The sequence below is a fragment of the Drosophila tropicalis genome, unplaced genomic scaffold (genome assembly GCF_018151085.1).
Source record: "Drosophila tropicalis isolate 14030-0801.00 unplaced genomic scaffold, ASM1815108v1 contig_463, whole genome shotgun sequence".
Taxonomy (NCBI): Eukaryota; Metazoa; Arthropoda; class Insecta; order Diptera; family Drosophilidae; genus Drosophila; species Drosophila tropicalis.
The window spans coordinates 2,083,809-2,103,603 of record NW_027172929.1 but is presented as its reverse complement, the minus strand read 5'-3'; the positions used below and the strand labels follow the sequence as shown (position 1 = coordinate 2,103,603).

At 38.1% G+C, this 19,795-nt stretch overlaps 3 protein-coding genes across 3 annotated transcripts; 1 reads left to right on the top strand and 2 right to left on the bottom strand.

Annotated features, from left to right (window-relative positions):
- Window positions 1–8,052: 8,052 nt before the first annotated feature.
- Window positions 8,053–10,006, top strand: LOC137574724 (uncharacterized). Its single transcript, XM_068287128.1, is given in 5 exon segments — window positions 8,053–8,188; window positions 8,285–8,346; window positions 8,479–8,850; window positions 8,896–9,176; window positions 9,178–10,006. Coding segments are annotated over 5 exon segments (1,680 nt in total).
- Window positions 10,007–10,785: 779 nt separating this feature from the next.
- On the bottom strand, window positions 10,786–11,498 carry LOC137574723 (uncharacterized). The gene has a single exon (XM_068287127.1). It carries the CDS (start codon window positions 11,398–11,400, stop codon window positions 10,786–10,788), a length of 615 nt encoding a protein of 204 aa, XP_068143228.1. The 5' UTR covers window positions 11,401–11,498.
- Window positions 11,499–14,273: 2,775 nt separating this feature from the next.
- On the bottom strand, window positions 14,274–15,722 carry Or74a (Odorant receptor 74a). Its single transcript, XM_068287125.1, is given in 5 exon segments — window positions 14,274–14,324; window positions 14,398–14,580; window positions 14,652–14,747; window positions 14,822–15,136; window positions 15,138–15,722. Coding segments are annotated over 5 exon segments (1,230 nt in total).
- Between the last annotated feature and the right edge of the window lie 4,073 nt (window positions 15,723–19,795).

Here is a 19,795-nt window from a genome sequence, read left to right as displayed (position 1 = left end):
TCCAATAGAAGAATAAGGCAATAGAAGAGACGAACAGGCTTTCAGCTTTATGGCCAAACTGATATTTTTTGTGAGTAGCCTTCGAGAGTTCAGAATTCAGCTTCTCTTTTTATGAATTAATCTACTTTTTATTCCGGCCAAAAACTAGTCAAATGAATACAGATAATTACGCCGATTAATAAATATGTATTTATAGAATTCTATCTTCTTTATATATGTATATTCCTATAAAAATGAATCCTATAAAATATATATGTGTCAAGTAGATTTTGAAGTGGTTAAGGCATATTTTTTGATTGTCTTTTCAAAGTTGCTGTAGACATCGATGTTATTTAAAAGATTCTTAATAAAAAATCATTAATAAATGTTTAATACTAAACTCCTTTATGACATTTATATTATTATCATCATTAAAGCTGAAGCTTGTTTCGTATTAAATGTACATCATTAAAGACATTTCAAAATCGTATTAGATGAATTGGTTAGCAAAGGAGATAATGCATATGGAAGTGAGTGAAGAAACTGAATACAATGGCGACAAATTGTTATTGCAGCTATGACCTCTGCATCGATATATATGTATGTATATACATATAAGTATATGGAAATTGAGTAAAAATGTATGCAATTTGTATAATATTTCTTTCATGCAGTTTCCACAGTGAAGCAACTTTTCAGCTTTTCAGCTTTATGACACAACACATTGGGAGAAGCCAAGCCAAGCCAAGCCAAGCCAAGAGTCGATGGAAAAACTTTTCTTTCTTGTTTTTTTCTCATTTTTTGATTATACAAGACAAGAATTTACAGATGAACAAAAAATATAGATGGGAATAAGGAGACAGGGAGAGAGAGAGTGGAAGAAAAGTTGCAACAACAAAGAAAGGATTGGAGGGTGAAGGTTTACAACATTTTTTGCATAGAAAATATACAATATACTATTTTATATACATATACTTACATATGTATGTGTGTGTGTTTGTGTGTATTTCTATTTTGTAGCAAATATTTGCGAAGCATATTTATTCGCCTCTCGCCTAGGCACTTTTGACAAATTATGACTTTGTTGCTTGCCTCTGATACTGGTTTGGGCTAACACAAATGCCTGCCGCTTGAAATTGTAGAAAATTTCAGTGTGTTTCTGTTCTGTGTTTCGTTTAGGGGTTTATTCTTTGTTTTTATTTTTGCCAATTTTAGGCGAAACTATGGCACTAAGTTGCCATGACAGCATTGCCACATTATACAACAAGTGCTCGAAATAATAAAGTTAACAGCACTTTAATAGTTAGTCCATGGTGGGTAAGTGGCTGCCCGCCCACACAAGGCACTGCCAATGGCAAAGGCAAAGGCAACAGCGACGGCAACATGTTGCCCGGCAACGAGGCATAAATGAGGGGCTTATCCTATCGAGCAGCACAACTTGAGCAATAAAATTGCTTTTATATGGGCATGAGAGAGTAAGAGAGTGGGAGAGACAGAGAGAGAGAGAGAGACTACAATAGAACCGAACCGAACTTAACTGAACCAAACTGAAGGAACAGCAGACACTAGAAGCAGAAGCAGAAGCTAAGCATTGAAATATTCCTGGCATGCCCATATATATACTATATAAATATATAGCCTCATGTGAATGGGAGGTTCGTAGATTGAGATAAATTTTCCACTTTGATTTTGCGCTTAATAAAAATCAAATTTAAATGCGACTGACACAACACACACACATGTGTGTGTCAGAGAGGAGCCAAACAATAGCTACATTTATGACCACATCTGATGACAAGAGTAGCAGCATCGGGAGCGGTAGAGTAGCTAGGTAGTGCTAGGAAATTGCTAGCACTGGAATGTAATAAAGTTGAAGCATCTTTTTGGTTTTTTTTCTTTGGTTTTAGGACTTTATGGGCAGCCATAAATGGAAATCAAAGGAGCCGAAAGAAGTAAAGTAAAAGAAGAAGTCAAGGAGTCACCAGTCGCAGTTAATGGCCATGCCCAGTTGCCGAACCAGAACAACAAGAGAGGATGAAGAAATAATAATAGGAGAACACCAAGAGTAGCAAAGGCAGCAGCTGTAGCTGTAGCAGCAGAAGCAGCAGCAACACCACCAACAGAAGCAGCTAATAAGCTCTATGGACCTACGGGGCGTATGCTTAATATTTTGAGCCAGTTGGCGCTTTAGTTATAAATGCTGCTGGCCCAGAGCGCCAAAGCGGAAAGTTCTGCATAAATTCAATTAACTAAAAACATGCAAATGAAAACTTTTTGGAGTACGACGACGACAAAGCCGCCGGCAAAAGCAAATGCTAAAATGCAAAGTTCTCGGATGCACAAAGTGGCAATTGCAATGAGAGAAGTCGCCCCAACAAACCATCCGACCAGCCAGCCAGCCAGCCGACAAACCAAACGACCTACCAAACGCCCACTCCCATCTCTCCATCATCTCTCACTCTCTGTCTCTCTCTCCTGCTCTATGATTGCAAAGTATTTCTAATTATTTTCCACCAAACCCAAGAGTTGGCTTGGCCTGATCCGGGGCCATATCCTGTTGTTGGCAAAGTCAACTATGCGTGTATATCAGAACTATGAAATGCAATAATGTAATGAGTAATTGCGCAAAAAACCCTCTTCCGAAAAAAAACCCAGAAAATTGAAATAAAAAATGTAATAAAGGGCGCGCAGTTATATAAAAAGCTCGAGCACAGGGCAGGATGGCCCAAACAATCTGGGATAACAACAAGGACAAACTGCCAGCAGTTATAAGAGCAGAGCGCGCGACCAACAAAAGTTGTCAACGGCAGCAACTAAAACAAAGGCCAGTCTGGGTCCAATGGGCAAGCGTAAGCGGCTCCCGGTAAGGTGATGTTGATGGTGATGGTCCTAAAGGGGAGGAACGCAGAGGTTGGGTTAAACGGGGCAGGCATACGTGCAACGTGGACACAAAATAAGTTCCAACTACGCTCACGCGTTTCTGCCGCGTGACTTTAACTTGTTGTTGTGTTGTTGCTGTTGTTGTTGTTGTTGTCGTGCGGTGAATGTATGCGAATCGCCTCGTGCCTGGCCAGCCTCGCTCCAAAAAGGATATTAATTTCCCAAAGGTGCCGTTTTTTGTTGTTTTTTTTTTTTTATTTTTGCCATGCGAAAATCACGCAAAATGTAGTGGGTGGATATTTTATTTTTTTTTTTTTTTTTTTTTTTTTTGGCCATGTCAGCAGCGGGGAAGGGTGAAGAGAATTGCTAAAAATATTGATGTCCATCAAGGCGATTTATATACACTAAGATGTTCACTTACATTATATAAACCGCACATTCAAGATTACTAAAGTCCTTGAAAAGACAAAGGAATCAACCAGAAACAAGGATTAATCATTTGTCATAACCTTGTATACGATGATAAGTAATTTAATTAATGAAATATTTCCAATTCTAATAATGATGAAAGTTATCCTTTAAAGAAATTATTCCTTGAGTTAGTTTGGCGAAATATAAATGAATTTCAATTTCAAGTCCTTTTTTAAACCAATTTCTGAATCTATTTTTAATTCAAAGCTTTCATCAGATGAATTTTTTCCAAAGGTTTCCTTTTCAATCTATTTGAGAAATGAATTTTTGAAAACAATTAACAAAATAAAAGCTAATTGCTAACTCAATCATCAAATGTGAAATTTCTTAGAAAATCAATCAAAAAATTATTTATAAATATAAATCAAATGAAAAGCAACTCAAAGTTTAACAAATAATGTGAGGGAAAGAGAGAAAAATGCAATCACAAATTCATAGAAAATTTGTTGCTGTAAAACAAATTAGACTGGCAAAAGTAAACTTTTTTAATTTTATAGAAAAACACGCATATAAATGGGAATGTATAGCTTAATTGAATTATTTATTTTATTGGTCCATTGTCAGGTGGAGGCACTGTCACCTCAACAAATCTATATCTGCAGATGTATCTGTATCTGGCACTCAAACTCAACCTCAACCTCAAACTCTTTGGCCTGTATGTGACAAACTCTCTCATAAAGTCATTAAACCCTCCGGCTTTGTACGTAAAAGAATATCAACAACAATATGGAAAAATAAAATTAAAATGTACGCACACACACACACACACACAAATTAAAAACTTTCAATAGCAACAATTTTCATTTAAAAATTCAACACCAGGCGTTGGGACAATGGCCAGACCACACCATGCCGCCTGGAGAGGTAAGTCCTGTTGCATGGTGGCAACTGAGGTAGACGAGGGGCAGAGGGTTTAGTGAGAGGCTGGCTGAGCAACCAACCTCCATTCTGAAACCGGGCGACAAACAGATTTATTAAAACTGGAAATATGCATTGTATGTAATTTGAGACTGGCGATAGCTGAAAAATAACAAAAATGTTAAGCAAAATGAAAAAGAGTGAGATGTGGAGTAGGAGAAGGAGGCGGTAGAGTAGTAGAGCAACAATTAAAACTATTTTGGCCAAAACAATATCGAGGTTGTTGCTATCGCTGCCAGTTCGCTGATGTTGCTGCTGTTGTTGTTTGTATGTTATATGTAGAGCTGGGTTGGCAACATTTCATTAGAATGCCGGAGGTCAAACCGCAGCACGCAACAGCCACACAGCAAATGGAGGGATGGCGGTGGGAAGGGGTGTGGGGGGATGGGTGAATGAAACTGGATGGATGAAATGGATGGCAGGGAGCAAGACAAGACAAAAGCTGATTACTTGCTGCAATGGCTGACAGGACATGGGCCAGGCCCCGGATACGGGGCTTGGTTATTTCGCGCTACACAAAATGCCCTTGCCAAATGCCAGAGAGTTTCGGTTTACACATCCAAGCAATCGGTATTAACTGCAACATCATTTCCATTTCCACCCTTTGTCAATTCCCCTAGAGTATATTTTCTTCGTTCAAGCTGGCCTTTCTTGTTTTTGTCGTCTATGCTTGTTGTCTCTCTCTCTGTCTGTCTATCTGTCCGACTGTCTGTCTGTTTATTGTGCCAACATTGCAGAAATCCAAGGCATGTCCTTTTGGCCAGGGATAAACTGCAATGTCGACGAGGACAACACGAATGCCAATGGAAATGGGAATGGAAAATGACAGAGGCGAAGGAGTTGCAGCTTAGTCAAAACAACAGATGTTGGCAAGCGAAAATTTATTGCTTTAAAACTTAATCAACAATAATATGTGACAAATGCCCGATTGAATTACTTTTTACTACTTTTCCTTTGACTTGTTTGGATCTTGCATCATATATTGAGGCGAAGGTGGTGATTGTGGCTCACTTGGACCAGTCGCTAATATTTTTTCAGACTTAAGATTTGTCAATTAACAAAACCTCAGTGTGTGTCTTGTTCTTATCTCATGTCTCCTTCAGTCGATGGGCCCAGTTGGCCCTGTCATCGATATTGAAATTGAATGAACATCAAAGACAATTATCAACAATTTAATCAGTTTGCCTAAAATTGGTAAATTAAAGAACATCTTTAGATACATATATGTGGAAAAACTTCTCTCCCAGCTCCTAGGTCAATTTTAATAAACGTTTGACGTTTGAATATTGACTTTCTTTTAACTGTATAATCGTTTCCTCTGTGTGTGTGTGTGCGTCTCTCTTATTGTCAATCAAATGTTGCCATGACATACTGCATCTACAGCTCTTATTGAGGCAACATTGGTCACAATATGCCAATCAATTCTCGATCTACCAATCATCTCTTGATGACATCCACCAAATTGCTCAAATTGTTCACATTGCATGCTCCTGTTTAATTGAGCTAATGTGTTATTGACTTCAGGACCGGATAAAAAGTCACTCAATCATCTTCAAAATTGGGCAAAACGCAAAGGTAATTATCATAAAGATCAAAAAAACATCACACAAAATTCTATTAAAATTTAATCAAAGAATTTTTTTTGTAAATTTTCGCAAAAGAATATTGCTCTGTTATTTAAATTATCAGTTCAAATAAATTAAATTTTTTGCCACAAAAACAAATATATTTGTATGCTGCAAATACTAAAGGTAAGATTAATTTAGCTGAAAAGCTTAATTTAATGTCAAAAACAAAAATTAGCTTTTAGCAAATAAGTTTTGGCAATAAGCAAAACAAAATTGTCAAACTACATTTAAACCACAATTTAAATATAATTATTAGTCTCATGATTAGTATTTAAATTATCATAAATACATATGGATATAAGGGGATATTTGTATTTAAACTAGAAAGTTTAGAAAAATATTGAACCACAATTAAAAGTTATTTGCATATTTCTATTTATTTTGGACCTACATATGATGTATTAGCAAGAATTTATAGTTTCAATCAATATGATTTCAAATATAGATTAAGTATTGGATACTTAACATAATATTTGCTAGATTTCTTATGTTTATTATTAACATTTATTTGTAACTCAAAATGGTACAAGTTATCATCTCTTGACTACTATTCTAAGCGGACAGTCTAGGCATGTCGAGACGAAATCATAATTTTTACGGCTTGACGTTGGGCTCTCTTTACTCTCAATGCGCACCTGTATTCAATGATGATGACTGACATAGAACAGAAAATGCGATGCGGTGTGGTGTCTTCCACTTTGAACTGTCAATCACTTTGATGAAGCTACCGTTCCAGGCCCATTCCCATAACCATGCTCCAAACAATGTTATCAACACCTGTGTTCCAGTCGCTTCAGCTGTGGACTGTTGCTCATTTATACACACTTTCTTTACACACCCATTCCCATGTGCACAAATTTCGTTTTCTTTTCCCTATTTTATTTTTATTGTTAGGGATTATTATTAATGTGTAGATACAACTCGTAAAAGATTAGGTCATAAAATGCAACACAATGGCAAATCAAACTTTTACATTATCATAAATTACATATATTTATGACTGGCTATATAAATTTGAAATTCACTTTTCAATTGGCTCAACCAAAAAACAAGAAAACCAGAAAATTCTACTCAGACAACTAGTTAGCAAAACTAAAATTGGCCACTAAGCTCTAACCCCTTGCCTTGTTCCGCCGACTTGGTTATACTCTGCAACAAAGACAACAACACAAAACGCTTTTAACTGTGACACTATTCGATATGGGCTTGTGATTATATTATGATTAAATTTTGAGTTATGAAAGTGGAAATCAAGGTTTTAATTGCTTTTTCTATCTCTTTGAATATGCTTAGCCAAGTCCTATAGAGTTTTGTATAAACTCAAACTATTATGGTCATATACCCTTCTGTTTAATGGTCGCAGGGTATAGAAACTCTTTTTGCATGCCCAGTTCACATAATTTGTGTTGTGATAGTCTCGTTCTTAGGTTTTTGGTTTTTTATTTTTATTTGTTGGACTCGTTTTCGCTTTTGGCCCAAAAATTGTTGATGTTCTTTTTTCTTGCTTTTTGTTGAAGAACTTTTTAGCTGTTTTTTGTTTTTGTTTTGTTTGGTTTTCGTTGCGCTCAAAACATAATTAAGTGCTTACAAGTTTGTGAATGTAAAGGAAATTGTCATTGGGGATTGGGCGGCGACACCCCGAACCGCTGATGATGTACTAAGTAGTCATAAATTTTACTTTGGCCCAACTAACAAAACTACAAGCAAACAAAATGTAAGCGAAGAAGAAAAACAAGTCAGAAATCAAGTCAAGTTTGAGACGGCAAAAAAGTGAAATGGGTGGTGGATTTCCCCCCTATCCATTTGTGACTTTGACCCGGGCCTGAACGACAAGCTCAACAAGTTGGCATGTTCTTTCTGAGACGCGGCAACGACTCGACAAGACCGAGCTGATGAAGTGGCCATGGCCAAGTGCTGGACTTTAGTTGTAGTTGGCAAGTGAAACGCCAAAGTTGAAATTAAATCAAACATCAAACTGAATCACAAAAACAGGGACTTGGGTATAAGCAAGGAAGGAAGCAAGGGACTAAGAGTAAGTGGGAATAGCTCAACCCGCAATCCCTTGCAACAAAGCAACAACAACGATAACAACAACAACAATAACAACAACATTCATCTCCATCTCCATCGTTTATCCTTCATGGGGTCCCATATCCTTGGGCCAAAATGAAATGAAATGTGGCAGAGACGAAATGCCGAAAGTGTTAGGAACTTTGTTATATTTCTGTTGATTTTACAAAACTGTGGCCAGGCACGCACCCAGCAGGAGGAGAGGCGTGATGGATTAGCAAAGTTGGAGTTTAGTGGCATTGGCGGCAGGCACAAACAGAGGGAGCCGAATCCGGTGCCAGTGTTAGACCAGAAGCAAGAGTCAGAGTCAGAGCGAGAGCAGCAGCAGGAGCAGGAAGCTTTGTATGTTTTTAATTTTGCAAAAATTTATGAAACTTTGTATACGCGATTGCTGCAGGCTGTGGCTAGCAGCAACACCAGTAACAGTAACACCAACACCAACACCAACAACAACAACACCAATGTACAGCATTTCAAAGGGCGTGGCTTGCGTCCCCTGCATCAGCCACAACTACTATGGAAGCCGGTTGAGTCTGTAGCACCCCCGGTTCGTCAATTTGTTTTGATTACAACCAAGAAGCCATTTCATATTTTAGAACAGCTGCAGCAGGATTTGCATGAGAAACTAAAGCGAACAACAACAGTGAAACCCTTCAGTGTGCTGCAACAATTGGATCTGGAACAACAGGCTCTGGCTCTGGCCAAGGCGAATTCGAGTTTTAATGTAATGCAAGCCCTGCAAATGGAAGAGAAGCTACGTGATAGACTAACAACCACTGTGAAACCCTTCCATATGCTTGCCCAGTTGAGTCATGACCAAGAGCAGGCAGACAAACGAACAACAACCATTAAGCCCTTTCATCCAATCAATACGCTGAAACAGGAGGCAATACAGCAACATCTTGCCGAGCTCCAGAAGGGTCAAGAGATGCAAGCGGAGGAGGTAGAGGAAGAAGGCTTTGAAATCCTTCAACCTGTTGCATCATCAGAACCGCAAGAACAACATAAGTCTGAGGATGTACCCAAAGAGCAGACACGGGCCAAGGAAAGCCAGAAAAGAAAACGAAAACGTATTCGCCGACGCCGTAAACGAATACGTCGTCGCAGGAAGCGTACACGTCGCCGCCGGCGAAAGAAGCGTAAAAAGAAGCGTAATAAGCGCAAGAAGAAGAAGTACAAGGGCCAAAAGGACAAGAAGAAGAGAAAGAAGCGAAAAGACAGGAAAAAGAAAAAAACCCATGGAAATAGCAGCTCCAATTTTGGGTCAGCCGGGACAAGTTATATTTGCCAATCCAACAAAGCAACCACATTACCATTATCCTCATGCTCATCCATATCCGAATGGCCAAGGTTATCCCTATCCCATGCCAATGCCAATGCCCATGCCAACGGATATGATGATCACCAGCACTACAAAACGTCCCGCGACCACCACCACCACTCTGCGTCCCTTCAACAAGATCAAATACATTCTGCGGCACAATAGCATATTCAAGAAGAAAAAGAAAGAGTACCTCAGTCATGTGGGTCACGTTCTCTATCCGTTCATTAAATTTGTGGCCTTCTTCACTGTCCTCAATCCGTTCACTCTGGGTGTGTTTCTCTTCACCCTAATCTCGCCGGTGGTCTTTGGTTTTCTGGGCTTTGTGGCACTGAGTGTCCTGGTCAAGCCATTCCTCCATTTGGTCTTTGGTGTTAAGCGTAATGTGGACCACATTCATCGGAAACAGTGGCTGGCCAATAGACAAGCTGAAAAATTAAAGCTCGCCCTACGCCCGGTTACCATACACAAGCACTATTATCAAAAGCCTCAACACTCGTCGCCGCCACTGAAACTACGCCCCGTTTCCGATTGGCGGCGGCAAATCGCTAGACCGGGAACGGTACCATTACCATTACCAGGACCAGGACCAGGACCGGGACCAGTAATTAGACCGAGACCACCACCACCGCCTTTCAGGTTGCGTCATAATCCCTTACTGCCAGATCAGCGTAAGGTACTGGAAGATGATGACTTTGAGGACTATGACGGTCATGGCTGGCAAACAAAGATATTGTAAATAAAGTTATTTTGTCTTTTTTTTTACCACTCGCTCTCATTAGTTTTACTTAAGTGGGACAACTTTATTATACTATTGTAGTTCATTGATCAGACAAAACAATCATAGTACCAGGAGCAAAATGTTGTGAGGATATAAACTTTGATGGAACTATGCAGGATACTTGACTAAGTCCATAGCTCAAGTTTCCTTGGCATCAGATCTGATCAATTTGATAACCCTTTGCAAGGGTATACAAAGGAAGGGGAAAAGGAAACTGAAACTTGTTGGCGGCATTGCTTGAGGTTGCTAAGAGTAATCAGTGCAAATGGAAGAAATTGCCACTTTGGGGACTAAAGTGGCATACAACATACATACATCCCCCAAAGAGTATCCCCTCTCTTCTCAAACCCTCTCCTCAGTCACTCTCTATCTATCTATATATCTTTCATGTGTGCGTTTGTGTGTGTGTGTGTGCCTAAACTTGCGTGAGGGGCATTAAAATTAACATGTTGGCAAAGTGAAAATTAACAAGAGCCACAACATCAGCAGCAACGAGCAAAGATTGTTTGCGAAACCTAATTAAAAAGTTTCGTAAATTTCTTTGCTACTACATATTGTTGTTGTTGTTTTTGTGGTTTACATTTTACATTCCAATACCCGCCACACCGTCAACCCTCGCACACATTTACCTTTCCTTTCTTGCATGTATGTAACTCTACACTTTACATTCACATTAATGAATGTATGGAAATTATTTTTTTGTTTTCTGCACTTTATTGTCATTATGTTTTTTACTCTCATGGATCCCCATTGTAGAGCATATTGAAAATGCTCAGTTCGGTTAGGTCTGACAAACCGTCGTCATAGCCACCATGGATAAGTTCTCGCTCACGTTGCGCATCCACCGGATACACCTGATGTATGGGCAAACACAATTGCAGTTCAGTTAACTCGAAAAGCTTGCGTGCATCCCAGCGGAAGAGCTCGATGCCCTTCAACAGCATAGAGTGTTGAAGATGATACTGACAACTATCCCTTAATAAGATTAGATCATCAATGACAGCCATTATTCGCATTACAATGTAGCGACAATAACGCTCCTTCACAAACTGTACCGATAGTTGCGGCTCTTCCGCAGGATTTTGAGTCTTATATCTTAGATAATTCCATAAAGTCAACAATAGAATGGCGATCAGTTTGACTCCACCAATGAACAGCATTAGACTCATGGGACTGATCTCTATTTGACCTATCTGCTGACGCCAATAGAGCAGATCCCATCCATTCAATTTATAGCCATAATCCAAAACACCAACCAAGAGCAAACTAGCTATGGCAAATAGTCCGACAGCAATGAAATGCAATCGGATCAGTAGTTGAAACCTTAGCCAATAAAGAAAGATGGCCTCCATTTTCTTTTCGGTTAAAGCGAAGCCCGGCTAGTCAAATGTTTTGGACCACTTTCAACAACACTTTCCAATTTTGATATCAAGTAAATGACATTGCTTGACATGGGTGCTAAGCCAAAACTTAGATTTTCATTCACCTCTACTTAGAATCTCTTTGTTCGCAATCAAAAAATATGATCTAGTTTACAAAACGATTATCTAGAGTGGAAGGTAACTAATGTATATGGCATGTTCTTATTTTGAAATGATTTCCTTCGAGTTGCTTTAAAAATTAAAATTTATGTCGTTAATTGGCAATCGGTTCAAAAGAAAATCTATTGGACAACGAAAGGGAAAGCTAACATCAATTTATAATATTTGTAATCGGTGAAACTTTCACACACACACACAGGCTTACAAGTAGAAGAAAAATTTTCCAATAATATCACACATACGACATGTGTTCAAGATTAGATTGATGAATTCAATGTAAATTGTTGTCATTTAATTAAGACATAAGAAGCATTTTCTTTGACCAATTGTTAATGTCAATTCAACCTTTAGCTTATTTACAAGTAAATAGCATTGAATTGTTTTTACTTTCAACTTGAACATAGTTGGCAAAAGTTGTGCATTCCACGTAAGCATTATATGTTTCATTGTGATTGTTAACAAATTGAATATTTTAATGGGTAATCTTGCCGATGGGACGCCAGGGGAATGTGTTGACGGTCATTTTGTGGGAAATTCACCAAGTGAAAGTAATTTTGTTGGTCTGCGGCCAATTATTAGTTTAAAATTGCTTCAAAAGTTATTCATTTACTATTTGTCAGTAGTTACCTGACTTTGCCTTTGACCAAAAACTTTCAACGTCGTCTTTCGTCCCATAATGTTGTTGCCATCTTCATTGGGGAGATGCTGTTGCTCTCGATTTTACTGTTGACGATATTGGCACTTTGTTTATACAATGCACAGAGCCAATATCAATTGCGCCTTTGCAATTTGCCAACGGTTTTGCGAGCCATCATAATGGAATTGCCTTGGGAACGTCATTTTGTGTGGCTCAAAACAAGTCACTTTTGTATTCGACGACAGCAAAAGGAAGGCACCCAAAGAAGGGGTCGGATGTGATTGGGGTGGCATTGCATTGGTTGATGGAACGCGCTATAGAAATACGAGAAAATGGTATACCAAGTGCAAGGCAGCAAATAGAACGGGTAATAATAAATAAAATTGTAGCCAATTCATAAGGATTTTGCATTTTGTCGCTGCTTCAATCAGTTGGTGGCAGAAATGGCAAGAATTGAGAGATGATGGGGGAGCATCTGTAGAAACGAAGCGAAATGGAGTGGCAGCAGCAGCAACAGCAGCAGCAGCAGGACCACAGGACAAGCGACAGACAATCGACATGCAAACAACATTCATTCATATTTGCCAAGTGCCGACTGAAGCTGAAGCTGCTGCCATTGCATCCTCAGCTTTATTTTCTTTCAACGTTTTCTCTCCTCTCATTCCCTGATTCGTTACGTCCCATCACTTGCCACCCCGCAGTGAATACAATGTGCGTATAAATAACGGATTTTCTGTTATAAAATATTTGTAACGACATTTTGCCGATTTATGTATATGTAATACTCATGGAAGTGTAGATGTGTGTGTGTGTGGAGTGTGTATATATAGAAATTGCATTGTGCCAGAATAAGTACAAGACTACATACATATATACATATGTACATACATATATTCCATCTACATCTACTCGTACTTCTTGTGTCATGATAGCTGCCCATCTCCATTTCCATCTAACCTCCTCCAAGTCCTACTTTTTCATGCCGTCAATTGCTGCCACTCTGTCATGGCTGGCAGTTATGGCTATATATACTTATATACAGATATGTATATATCTACATACATATATGAATATCGATATCGTTGTCGATGCATCGTAACGTCTTCGGATTGCAGCTGTCAACGCAAGCAACAAATTTCATTCAATTTAAATGTGCTGCTTAAAAGGCGTGCAGCGAGTGGATTGCATTCAGGATTCCAAACTCTGGATATGGAGAACTCAAAACAGAGTATCTCAGATGACTACTCCCCTTAGCATAAATCACAGTTATACACAGTATGTGTATGTATTTTGTTGTTGCTGCTGCAGCTGTTCTTGGTACGTGAAGTTGGCATCACCCACTATCATCTTTGAGGGTTGCTACATTAAAAAGGCAGAGACCCTTGTCATTGTCACCTCAAAACACCTTATTCAAAAATCATTTGGCATGTGAGAAAGTGTCAGGTCAAACAGTTTTACATTTAGATATAGTTGTATTAAATATAATTGCTATAATTAGGCAAATACTTATATTACATATTTGAGAAACTATTGGCAACTAAAAAGAAATCTTCAGAAATGTTCAATTTAATAATATCTTCTAAATATAATTTTCGTCAATTGTAATGCCAAAATATTAGTTATCAAAAGGAAAATATATTAAATTCTGATTATGACTGTTTAATACACTTATGTTCATAAGAATAGGAATGCTCAGTTATACAGCATCTAAACTCCGTATTTGACTACTAAGATTGGTTGGGGAAACCTGCAAACTCTTATAAATCTTATAAATCTTAAATAAAACCATCAAGTGGAAGTCATAAATTTGATTACTTGATTTAATTGATTTCTATCAACATCAAGTCTCTATATTTTTGCGAACATGGCTGTGAGTGTATACACACATTCGCCCAATAAGGGCAAAGCCACAAATAATGGCTATGAAATTTGACTTATTTTCAAATAATTTTGATATTTGTTCATGCATTAATAGTGCACTCTGAATAACCACAATATGCACAATAATAATCTATTATTATCTCAGGTCGGCTCTGGTCAGTACAGATCACCGCATCGATGTCAGGAAAGTAAAATAGGAGAAGGCGCCTTGAAGTATCTGAAAATCATTTTCTTATACATTATTAGAACCCGAAATTGAAATCAATAAACAAATGTCAATGCCGACAAACCTTAATTACAGCAGCCAAAGTGACGCGAAAATATTTAAGGCCAGTTAGGAAAAATGGTCTTGAATTCACTTCAATGGCCATTGTTAGAAGCTTCATTAGCTGAACATTTTCCCCAGCATTACGCGACTGATGGACAATCAGTTCCCAATCGCACAGATAATACATAAGTCCCAGTTCATCAGTCTAATTTTTGGAAACAGGATGAAATTTACATTATCAGGCTTATTGATTTGAAAATTCGCATTGCATCACACCGTTTTATAGAGAATCGATCCTAGCATCCCAAAAGCCACAAGTTCCAGAAACTTGGCCATGAACCACACCACGTAGGCAACATTGCCCGAAGGGTTCTGTAAGGTAGAGAGATGATTCCACTTTGCTTTCACAATAATTTCATCAAGTTAACTCACAGACTCCCGCTTACCGTGTAGGCCTTAAAACTCATGGCACAGAGCAGAGCGGCACTAAAAGCGAACATCACAAAAATGCGAAAACTGAATTGCTCCTCCACCTGGGCACCAAATTGATTTAAGGACACATTACGACGCAGAATACGGGTAAAAGCCTGTCGATAACTGTAAGCCATATCGTCGACATTATGCTCGTTAAGCAAATGTTGGGCTACCTTTCGAAGATCTTGACCCAATTGAATATAGCGGGCATTCAAATGCATCATCAGTTCACCCAGAATATTTAGCTCACCGAATAGCATCGATGTGATAATGACACCAACCCAAAAAATTTAGGCATATCAATGGTATATAGTAGCGCAATTGTGTATTATCGAACGGATAGACCTGCTTATAGAGCATTTCGCGACGATGATATATGACATTTTGAATGGGTATCACAAGGAAATTGAATAGGGCCATTAGATAGACTATCGAATTGAGACGTGTGCCCAACATTTGTCTTTGTATGCGTGCATAGAGTATTGGTTCCGATTCCTGGGTAATATAAATCTCACGATAAAATCTTTGTAAAAGCAATTTAAAGCGATTCTTTCGTAGGGCCAATTGAAAGCAACGTATTTGCATCTCAACGAGTATCAAATATGTTGGCATGCCCGTTAACATTTTATCTAGATCATGTCGATTGGCAATTAGATAATGAAAATCAACTTCATTGTGCTCGCAAAACACAAGAAATCCACAAAAAATGAGAAACCATTCCATATAAATGTATCGACGACTGACACCATCCTCCAGCGGCCATGAAATATGATTTAGATAACGGTATAAGGCCACAGGCCATGGCATCGGTGCCATTTGTCCGTTACCAAGGCGCGGACGATAGCGATAGCAATTGCGATTGCTCATGGCCATTTGAATGGATACGAATTTGTTGTATGGTAAGCTAATGATGAACTGCAGCCACTTGAGCCAAATAAAGCTGTATTTATACAGAAGATTATGGACGACTAATTGCCATCAAGTTGTTGTTGAAAAATTAATGGTTAGCAATTAGTTAAAGGAAAATGTTTAATAAATATTTTCATTAAATTTCTCTAATGCATTATTCATGCAGAAACACAGGCACACAACACACACACACACACACACACAGAAAACGATGTGATTTACTTAAATGCTCAAAATCAATAAAAATCAAACAAGCAATGTTCAATTGAAATGACACACGCCACTTGAACACACAGACACATTGAAAACATAAAGCCTAACGGGAAGGAGAAAAGGATGTAAAGCAAATTCAACAGAAACATAAAATGACAATCGCCTTTGGAGGATATTGAATATCGTTTACAATTAAACTGTCAGCGATTTTTAAATACCAATTACGCATCGTTGATGTTTCAACAACAAGAAACCAATTGATTTTAAATGAAATTTTACAATTTGAATTACCAAACCATTAAGCCAACGATGGCTAGCCAAAACTGTTACCTTTTTCATGCTTCTCAAGATAGTTTTGATTGCAGAATCATTTCAGAACATTTTTATGGATTATTAGATTATTTTGGATATAAATATGATAGAATTTCTACAAAACTTCCATTTGTTGATTATGATAATATCTTTTAATTGGGATTAGGCTTTTTGTCATACGATATAAATATTGTTGCAATATCTAACGAAATACCTCTACTACAATCATATATACATACATGTATATGTAAAGGAATATAAGGTACATAAAACCCATGCCAAACAATCATTTTTATGATTATGCCAAAATAACACTGACATAATTCCAATAAAGTATAAAAAGCTCGTTCAGTGCCCAGACAACTGCTGCCAATCGTTGCTGTTGCCTTTGTTTTATACAGGTAAGGGACAAGGCAAAAGGGGGAGGAAAACAAGGAGCAATAAAGGCCAGATCCAAACCGACATTTACACACAAATACACACACCGGATGTTGGAGAGGGATGAGCGGTTGGGTGGCAGATCATATGAGGTTTAATGTTGAACAGAATTTTCTCAAGCAACGCCTCAAAGTATGCACCTGGGAACAAATCCCACACCAATGTGTACAAATGTGTGTGTGTGTCCGGACATGAGCATATCAAAGAGCGACCAAAAAGGCGTTGAAGCACAGCAAATTCAATTCACTACTGTTGATTCACCAGTTGTTGTTGTTGCTGTTTCTTTTACTTTTTTTTTTTTTTGGTTTATTTGTATGATAAAAGGATCCAAGTGGCAGGCAACCGAAGGAACCGAAGCTGGAGCCAAACGGCCAAAAACCCAAATAATATTAATATGCAAATTGAGTTTTTTAGTTGAGTGATCTAAGCGGATAACCGTGCGACCCACAAAAAGCCAAGGCGGACCGAAGGCCTCCAGAGGCAAACATAAAGACAAAGTGACGGACTAAAGAGACGAGGCGAACTCACTAACTGACTGACTGACTCAGTGAGTAAGCAATGCTGCTGGCATTTTGTTTTTTGCTTTATTGATTGGCGACCAGAACCAGATTCAGGAATCGAAATCCGATTCAAAGTCTGGCAAGACAGGGTATTATATCCTATACAAGCATACACATACATAAGTACAAGCAAAACATATATGGCATACATTTCTATTTAAATACGACTTTCGAATCAATTGGAATCATATTTTATTAAACGTTTTACGGGGCCATTTGCCACAGCCGCCACGGGGCAAACACAATGCCATGACATCGATATACAGACATACTCATACCGTCAAACAACAGGACAACAGGACCGCATTGCGGGGATGAGTATTTAAATCAAATTTTAACTATCAACTTTCGGCCAGAAACTGAAGCACTCCAATTAAGCAACTCAACAAAAAATTTGCATTTAATTGGAATATCAATCGATTATATGTATGTATGTATATCTCAGTTTAAATATTATTGGCTATAGCCATCCGTTGTTTGTTTATCATGAGAACGAACCCCCCACAAATCAAAGTCTTCTACTGCATATAGGGAACGTGTGTACAGCATAAATCGGATCAGAGGCAAACAGAACCTGGAGTGAAAAAAATACAAGCTAGCAAAAAGAAAAGAAAATACTAACAAATACATACAATAATATTTGCAAGAAGTTCCACTGGGCAAACCGAATCCCGCCAGCAGCAAACGCATCAAATATAAACACATAAAAATATATATATACAAAACATAAATATAATCGTGGCCAAGCATTTAGATTAACAAGTCACACGAAAAAACGATATTAAAACAAAATTTAAACGAAAGAAAAATTAAAATTTGTAAGTTTTTCCATTGAAAACTTTCATAAATTTTAATAAATATTTTAGTGGTATGCTAAATTTATGTTCGCTACTGTATCTAAAAGATAGAAATATAAGTGAATTTGTACGTGTATATTGACATATATAAATATAAAACATATTTTTTATTTTTTTTTTTATTCACAGTCACCGGGAGGCATGGGTTATGCCTTTCCCTCAAATAAATTCCAAAAGAAATTGAAATCGAAAAGCGCAACGCCACGCAGATTGAAAGCAAACCAAGAGATGGATGAGCGATGAAGAAAGGAAGAAAGTACGAAAGGATGAGAGGGGTAAAAGGAACCAATGGCAACAGTAAAAAGGCAAACAGAAAGAGCTGGGAAAAGGCACGAACTGTTCAAAGTTCAGGTGAACAGAGAGAGAGAGAGAGGGAGGGGAAAGCATTGGGGCTATGAAAAATTGCCTCAAGGATTTGCCAAATGTCACGCAACTCCAGAGGAAACTCAACTTGCTGGTCGGAATTCAAAAGCAAATACAAATTGCCTCCTAGCAATTGATTTATAATAATTACGAGTAGTGTTGGGGTGAGGGGTGAGTTGGCTGGCGGTGGGACATAAAAAAAGGCACAATCGAAGCCGTTTTGAGGATTTGCTCAATTAGCCAACTTAATGGTAACTGAAACCGCCGACGACCCCATAGCGACATTGAGTCGCTGAGAAGGCAGGAGAAAGGCAAACTGGAATCGAGGCTCCCGTTGTGCGTAATTTCCGCTGGGCAATTTGGTTTTTATGCTTTCTTTCAAGTTTGCCTCCATGCCATCGTCTCATTTGCCACATTCCACCTGTGGCGCAACGTAAGGAACGTATGAATGAGCTGCCCGTTACGTCTGCAACTTCGTTCGCGGTTCCTTTATTTTTTGGTTTTGGTTTTGGTTTTATGCTTTCCTTTGCGTAATGCGTTCAGATTTCTTACTTTCTACGAAAATCTTCACTCTGCTCATGGCTAAATGGAATCTTTTGCTCTCTCTCTCTTGCTTTTTATTTATATTTTTTCCCTTTTTTTTGCGCTCCTTTGCTAAATATATGCAAATTATGATATTTGCATGTGACAGGCAAGGCGAGTAGAAGAAGAAGGCAGTCACGATGGCAACCTATGGAAGCCTCTGGCTAAACTCCACAAAAGGTACCGGACACGTGTGTGGCATCAGCACAAAAATATGCTGATGCCCAAAAATGGAGAAGAGAACGTTGTCTAGACCTAATTGAGGTAATGCGAGACAAATGCATCTATTGGTCAATTAAATAAGCAAACTAATAATGCAAATCTTTAACATTTAAATTCAATTATTCAACGACTTCATTTCACAAAAAGAAGATTTATAATTAATTTAGAAAGATAGAAATTTGACACAATTCTTTATCAGTATCTATATTACATTTTTTTTAAAGTATTGAAGTTTGGTTCAAGTCCAGGGATAACACTAAAGCCTAAAAGTATGCAAAGGGTTTAGCTTTTCAATCGGTATTCTAAATGTCCTTATGGAAAAGAAAATTCCAACTAACAAATAATGATGAAATGAGTTATTTCTTTTCTTATATTTTGAAAAGAACCTCCACACCCTAAATGATCGACACGTCAGTACTTGAAAAAACTGCCAACAGGTAGAATTAAGTACAAACTATTTAAGGGAATTGAATCCAAGGGGTCAGTAGGC

Coding starts and splice junctions, on each gene's coding strand:
- LOC137574723 (XM_068287127.1), bottom strand. CDS start 11,400: ATGGAGGCCATCTTTCTTTATTGGCTAAGGTTTCAACTACTGATCCGA.